The sequence below is a fragment of the Triticum aestivum genome, chromosome 3D (genome assembly GCF_018294505.1).
Source record: "Triticum aestivum cultivar Chinese Spring chromosome 3D, IWGSC CS RefSeq v2.1, whole genome shotgun sequence".
Classification (NCBI taxonomy): domain Eukaryota; kingdom Viridiplantae; phylum Streptophyta; class Magnoliopsida; order Poales; family Poaceae; genus Triticum; species Triticum aestivum.
The window spans coordinates 55,879,209-55,887,079 of NC_057802.1; the positions used below are offsets into that span (position 1 = coordinate 55,879,209).

Below are 7,871 nucleotides of genomic sequence, written 5' to 3' on the forward strand. Positions count from 1 at the left end.
TTTCTACTAGTGGGGACGGCTCAAACGAAGTGTACCCACCGGAGGAAAGGCTCCCACAAAGCACCTTAGGGCTTTCTATGTAATATTTCTTAGTGTTTAACTTTACTATTTGCATTATTACGTAATACTGCAAAAAAAGTTGATCACTTTGTATGTTATAGTTGTTAATTTATTTGACAATAACTTTATTATCGGTTTTGCGATGATAGGCAGCCGCTCGTAAAACAGCTCCAGCTACTGGAGGAGTGAAGAAGCCCCGCAGATATCGTCTTGGAACTATTGCTCTTCGGTATGTGCAACATATACAATTATAGGAAATGTATTATTATTACACATTATGAGGTTCTTATCATTCATACACCTGCTTTTGTAGTGAATCGCAAGTATCAGAAGGGTACCGAGCTGCTCATAAGGAAACTACCTTTTTCAGAGGCTTGTGAGGGAGATTGCTCAAGTTTTCAAGGTAATTTTATGGGGCTCGGTTGACATACACTGGAATCAGGCTCAATCTCTTATAAAAATATCCATGTATATAGGTCACGTTAGGTGTTTCAGAAAAAAATCTCTAATGCAGTTTAATTGAATAAGAAATATTTATGCTTACGATGCTTTTCTTTGGCTTTATGTGCTACATCTACAGATTGGTCAACGCTTCCAGAGCCATGCAGTGCTTGCTTTACAAGAGGCGGCAGAAAAATACCTCATGGGATTGTTTGAGGACACCAATCTTTGTGCCGTCCATGCGAAGCGTGTGACCATAATGTCCAAAGACGTTCATCTGGCTAGAAGGATCCGTTGCGAGAGGTTGTAATTCGTATAAGCAGATGGATCACCCCAACTTGCAACTTGCATGTTGCTTCCTATATGATTTCCAGGTTTATGAAGAACAACAAACAACGTCTTTGATTTGCCACGGATGTTAAACTAATAATAATAATAATAATAATTATAGTTGGTTATATATATATATATATATATATATATATATATATATATATATATATCTCTTTTTATACCAAATTGACTTGTGCCAAAATCTTATAAAATCTTAAGTGTGCTCTGTTGAACTGTATATATCTTAATATAGTAGCATATGGTGTGGTGGTACTATCTCTATGGCTGCACTATTTCCTTCTTATACCTATGTCTATTATTGAACTATGCATGGTTACTTAGCATCTTGGAGGAGATCAACCTTCGCATGCATGTTTAAAAGGAACGTCGTTCCATCAACATGTGTATCATACATGTTGACAGGCTAATTAAAATCGAGCAGGCATGGCCATCAGCATGCTCCAAGGACCAAGACATCTAGGGTTGGCCAAGCCATGTATGGCACTCCTTATGCATGTTTAGTTTTGGAAGAATTCATGCCCATGTGCGGTGACAGTTGAAGACTTGAAACATATGTTCTATTTTGAATTATAAGGTTTGTCTTAAACAAATCAAAAGGTTTGTATTAAACAAATCAAAAACCTTAAGTGGACATGAAGAAACTCCCTCTTAGCCTAATGATGATGCATGCCGGCAATTGCTGTGGGGGAAGTTGCTGATGATGGCGATGACATTGGTCTGGCCGAGGATGCACTTGGGGTGATGTCATGACCTAGTGGGCACGTCAATGGTGTGCACATAAACCAGGTTGGTCTAGCTGGTATTGAGGCAGTCTTTGGGAGGACACATGACAGCATCAAATTAATCAGTAGTGAGACATTTTTGTTCCATGTTCTTGATTTCTACTAAGATCAATGACGACCATAGCTTTGATATTTTTTAACTTCGCCATATGCCACTAATGTTGTGTTGAGTTGTATACATGTGTTACCATGATTCTTATGGTTTTTTAAAATGGATCGGAATCTATTATAAAGGTACATAAAAAATAGAACATTTCAAACATACAAAACATTATATCGAGGACCATGCACCAGCTACAATTGCAGATAATATTATTTGTGCAATTTTTTATTTAGAAATGTGCAATGGGCTAGTTCACATTCCATTTCAATTTCATCATTAAATAGAAACCCTTTTGGATTTTTTTTCATTGTATTGAAAGAATTTTCAAAATTTAAACGAGAAATTAATTAAAAAAATACATGTAATTGCAACTTAGAAAAAAGAAGCCTATTTGAAGAATTAATTATGTGCAATTTTAGGTAAACAAATGGTACATTTTTTGGTTGTACAATTTGTTTTTTGTTTTTTAGATAATTAATACAATTGTATAGTTTAGAATGTGCACTTGGGTTGTTTGCTCATATTGGAGGCTGAAATTGCAGTATTAGAAATGAAGCCAAAAACTGCTCATATTCTTTTGCACCTTTTTGCGATTAGAAACATGACATTTAGGTAACCGTACGTTATCAAGACCAACATTACCCCATTAAAAAGTGCAACTAATTGCATATTTACATAGGGAACATAGATTTTCTTTCCAGATATTTTTTACTTTTGTGCTACTGTATTTTTTTTTTCAAGTATTGGAGTTGCTTGTGGAGATAGAACAAGCCTTGACTCTTTAGCGGTACGTTGAAAAGAGAAATCGACTGATGCACGGAAAAAAGCAGGCGATTGTGTTCGGTGATCGTAGTTCAAAGAACTGCGAAGTGCAATGCCACAGAAAAAAAAAAAACACTGCTAATGTACGTTGCAAGTTGCAACAAACGTACGTACGCACCCACGGCGGCATGATCGACGCATCATCATACATCGTGGTAGTAATAAAGTGATTAACCAAACCAAACCACCAGCAAGTAATTCTGGGATTTCAGATCGACAAACAGCAAAGTTGTTCGAATCGCTACGGCATCATGACTGATCTATAATTAATTCCCCGGTTGATCCTTGCAAGTAACGTACAGATCCGCAAAAAGTAGATCGAATCCGACGGACCGATAGATCATCCATGGTTTCGCAGTCACAAGATCAAGGAGACTCGTGCAGAGCTAATCAAGACAAGAGACCTCTCACTGGATGCGGTCGCGGATGGCACGCTCGGTGGCCATGAAGGCCAGGGCGCACATGTTCTCCACGCTGATCACCACGGGCTGGAGTTCTAGGGCGGCGGCGCGGAGCTGCCCCTCCATGGCTTGCCGGCGCCCGGGAGCGTCGGGGTTCCGGCTGTGAAGCATGAACCGGACGGAGGCCAGGAGGGTGAAGGCGCCCTCCACCCCGCGGAGCGCCTCCTGGGCGTGCTCCCTGGCGGCCTCGAGCCTGATCAGACCAAGCCACTCGTAGTCGTGGTCGTCGCGGAGGTCGCCGATGCGGGCCACCGCCTCCGACGGGACGGCGCCGCAGCCATGGAGCGCCAGGCGCTCGGCCACCACCATGTTGACGATGAAACCGGAGAGGGAGTCGGATGCGTGCTCGATGTGGGTCAGCGCGGAATCCAGCAAGGTGTACCGCCCCTCGGCGTCGCGGGTGTCCAGCACCTCCGGGGACGCCAGCGCGCCACGCACGGCGGCGAAGGCTGCGGCGGCGACGCTTTGCTTGACGCGGGCGCAGTCTTCGCGCGCCTGGCTCGCCACATACAGGTACATCGCCTTCCATGGCGGCGGCTGCGCCATTTCTCTCTCTCGCTCTCTCCTTTCTTTCTTTCTTTCTTTCTTTCTCCCCTCCCCAAAATAGCCAGCCTGGCATGGGCCGACAGGTCCCAGCTTAGTCAACATACCAGTGTCATGACACAACATCTTCACTGACAGGTGGGCCCTACGGACGTGGGACCAGGGATCCAGTGGGTCAGGAGCTACGTTAGCTCGCTGCTTGTGCCCCTGCGATGGATTCTGACGTGGCAGCGAGACGATTCTGCGTGACAACAACTGGGCCCCACACAGTAACGGCTCATTTACCCCACCGTCTCCAGAAACTAACTCGCCGGCGGTACAAACTAACTCGCCGACGTGAGGATTCTGACGTGGCAGCGAGACGATCCTCACGTCTCCTCCTAGTATTAACAGCGTCACAGAGAGAGAGAGAGAGCGCACCGACACCGGCAATGGCGGAGTGGTGGATGGCAGCTCCTACATCGGCGAGACGAATGCTATAGCGGAGGCCATCATTGGCGCCCGCCGGCAGTACGGCCTGACAAAACTGCACGTACGTGCTCGATCGGTGGATCAAGTCGATCGACTCAAGCTTCTCTTGAATCTTGATCAGTTAGATACAACTGAGAACATCTCTTTTGCTTGATTAGTAGTAGTACTGAATCTCTTGAATCTTGATTAGTTAGATACAGTTTGTGGCTGCTGCAACTTGTAGCTGCTGCTTCTGTTAGCTACATGATGGATTCATCATCATTAAAGTTGATCGATCACAGATTCTTAACTACAGATGGCAAAACTTGTTTGCATTGCAGGTGCATGAAGCACCCCAAACGGTTTGGTTCCCTCGGCGAACTCACCTGGTTGCCTGTGGTTTCCATATTTTTCTGCATTACGACGAGAGAGCCGATTTGGCTCGCCTCCGTCGGCAAGGCTTGCCTAGCGAAGTGAACGGGCAAAGGATCCAAACAAAACCCAATGTTACACAGTGAAAGGTGATGGTGAGAGAGGGGTGGTAGGGGGAGAGCTATTTTTTACATGCAAATTCAAAAAGGTGACTGAAAAAGAAACGACCAGTCTCATCGATTAAGCCCAGGAAGAGACGGTTGCACCGAGCAATAGAAAAACCTAAAATCTTAAAAGTGCACACTGTTTCGCGACACCGAGCGGCCGCGCTACGCGACATCGGACAGCAACCTCACACGCTCGGTCCATCTCTCCACTAAAAGAAAAAAGGAAAATCTTATCCACTCCCGAGCAGCATGACCTTCTTCCTCCACTAACCACTGCCGCTGTGCACCCCGCCTCCTCCGGTCCTCCCTCGCGCCGCCTCCTGACAACGCCAACTCGCCGTCGCGATTGCCCATCGCCACCCCAGCAGGCCTCGTGTCTTTCCCTCCAGGGCGCCACCATGAGCCGCCGCAAGAAGCAATCCCCAACCTCCGGCGCCGCCGCGACTCATCTTCTGCGATGGGCACACGCCTCTCCGCGGCTGCGCACAGCTGTGAATCCTCGCACTTAGCCGTGAGGGCTCCATCGCCTACTCAAGTGCCCATCACATGCAGGTAGTATTCCCCTTCCTTCTCTCCACTGATTTATCCCCCCAAGCAACCTCTGTGATCTCTCTCTCTCTCTCTCTCTCTCTCTCTCTCTCTCTCTCTCTCTTTGAGAGGATTCAGCCGTGAACTTGTTTGGATTTACAGGAATGAATATTGTTGGATCTAAATCTGGTTAATACTCTGTCATTTTCCTACTTCATCAATTTACTTTGGAAAGTTCATATATTTAGTAGTCTGGACACGGGAAATTTAATTGCAATGTTGATTCAACTTGGGTTTTCTATGGCAGCTGGAGTAGAAAATACAAATTTGTAGTGTAACAACTATAGTCTAATCTGCCGGATATTGATGGGAGCAATCAGATTTTTGATGTCTATGCAGTTCATCTACATGTTATTGACAATTTTTATTCAGACATCTAATTCACCACCACATATGCTTGTCTAGTCTGCTACCTTACCCAAATAGTACTAGTACTGAAATATTAACAACATTTTCATTCTCACATATTGTTAACTCAACCTCTTCTAGGTATTTTTTCAGGAAATGCAGTCAAATTCATGTACAGATGCATCACTTTTGTGATCCTACTAGTCAATCTCCGGTATGATGCTTGGAACGTTGATGATTGGAGTGTTGATCTATACAGGAGTTTCGGCATCTTTCTCAAGGAGCTACGTCGACTAGGATGAGTGGTGGGTTTGTACGGCGGTTAGGATTATAGTGGTGGGTTTGAGTTGGATTTTCACGGTGAGCTGTTCAGATTTTGTCACTACTGGTATGGTTCATGATCCTTATTTGATCCATCTATTCTTGCCTAGACTGCAATTGTCTCGTTAAACATGATACTCTCTGTAGAGCTTCATTACATTATTGACCTCTTTTTCTCGTAAATGCATCCGTGTGGTTTCTTTGTTTTCTCATAAGTCGCATGCATATAAGTAACCAGTTGGCTAGTTTGTTGTAATAGTTGCACATGAACGCAAATGTAGTTGGATGACACATATACATGTCTCAGTTGGCTAGCCAACTTATGAAGTTGCACAGTGAAGGCTAACCAGTTGCACAGTCGATGGTATTCTTCTGCAGCAGCCGCTGAGGTAACATAAAATTCCACCAGGGATATTTTTTTACTCCACATACAGGCAACCAAGTGTATTAATTTTCATACATAGTTGTAGAAGGACTAATTAAGCATTGGCATGCCGAACTTTCTCAGTTGCTCAACGTTGCATCTTCAAGTTTTTTAGAATTGTCCCAAGAGTATGTAATGACTTGGCATCCTCAGGCTTTCTAGTTGCAGAATAGTATCTAATTAGTTGGCAACCTCAGTAATTCTAGTTGCACAACAATATACAACTAGTTGACATCCTCAGCTTCTCTAGTTGCACAAGAACTCAGATTAGTCCCATCTAAAAAAATTGAGGATTGCCCAACAGTATCTAACGACTTGGCACCCTCAGGTTTTCTAGTTGCAGAAGAGTATTTATTTAGTTGGCACCCTCAGCAATTCTAGTTGGACAACAGTATCCAAGTAGTTGACATCCTCAGCCTCTCTAGTTGCACAAGAATTCAGATTAATCCCATCTTAAAATTTTTGAGGGATTGCCCAACAGTATCTAATGACTTGGCACCCTCAGGTTTTCTAGTTGCAGAAGAGTATCTATTTAGTTGGCACCCTCTACAATTCTAGTTGGACAACATTATCCAAGTAGTTGACATCTTCAGCCTCTCTAGTTGCACAAGAATTCAGATTAATCCCATCTTAATGGTAGGATTAATCTTGATTATGTATCTGCATTGTATTTTTGTTTAGCATGTAGTCTAGTGTAGGTTGATGTTTGTCCGGTGAAGCTTCAGCTCAGCATGCAGAGGAGGCGAGATGTTGGGCTGCCGTGCGATACGGCGAGCACGGCGAGATGCCGATGGCAGCGTGAGGCTGCAGTGCTACGCGAGGCAGCATGGCCGTGTGATGCGGCAAGCGCGTGAGAGGCTGGGGCGTGACGGGCTGCATGAAGAGGTTGAACCGGGCAATCCGGCAAGTCATTATCAGCTGTATACATGCTAGTTTGGTTGGGTCTATGGCCGTTCATGAGGCTGCCCAAGTACTAGCCGTGCATGTAGTTCTGCATGTTGAGGGGGTTAGATGCATAGTCGTTAGGATCCTGCAGAATTGCCTGGAGTAGGATAAGGCTAGTTAGTGAGTGTGGTAGTGCATGCATGGATTAGTTTGTTAGTGGCCGAGCATGGCGGCCTGTTAGTTTGTGCGTGACTTAGTGGCCTGGCCAGGTTGTGCGTGAGGGCCAACAGTCTATGTATATATATGTCACACTGAGCAATGAGAAAATAGAGGCCGTGAGGGCATAAGAGAAAAGATGTAGCACTTGTGGTTGCCAAGAAAGAGTACCTCTCGGCAAAGTTAGTTGTTTTTCTTCCTTGTTATACATGCGTGTGTGTGTGAAGTTTCACCATGTGTGTGTGTGTGTGTGTGTGTTCTTGAGAGAAACCATAGAAGAGAAGAAGAGAGGAACCCAAAGAGAGTTGTGGGAGGCAGCTCGAGGTAGAAGAAAAGCGGCGCTGCCAGAGGCGGCGCCAGCACTTAAAAAATTTGAGGATTGCCCAATAGTATCTAATGACTGGCACCCTTAGGCTTTCTAGTTGCAGAAGAGTATCTATTTAGTTGGCACCCTCTGCAATTCTAGTTGGACAACATTATCCAAGAAGTTGACATCCTCAACCTCTCTAGTTGCACAAAAATATCTCATTAGTT

The 7,871-nt window shown here is 44.6% G+C and overlaps 1 protein-coding gene across 1 annotated transcript; it reads right to left on the reverse strand.

The window, feature by feature from the left end:
• Window positions 1-2,752: 2,752 nt before the first annotated feature.
• LOC123074106 (uncharacterized) lies at window positions 2,753-3,572 on the reverse strand. The gene has a single exon (XM_044497043.1). It carries the CDS (start codon window positions 3,567-3,569, stop codon window positions 2,970-2,972), a length of 600 nt encoding a protein of 199 aa, XP_044352978.1. The 5' UTR covers window positions 3,570-3,572; the 3' UTR covers window positions 2,753-2,969.
• Window positions 3,573-7,871: the final 4,299 nt, after the last annotated feature.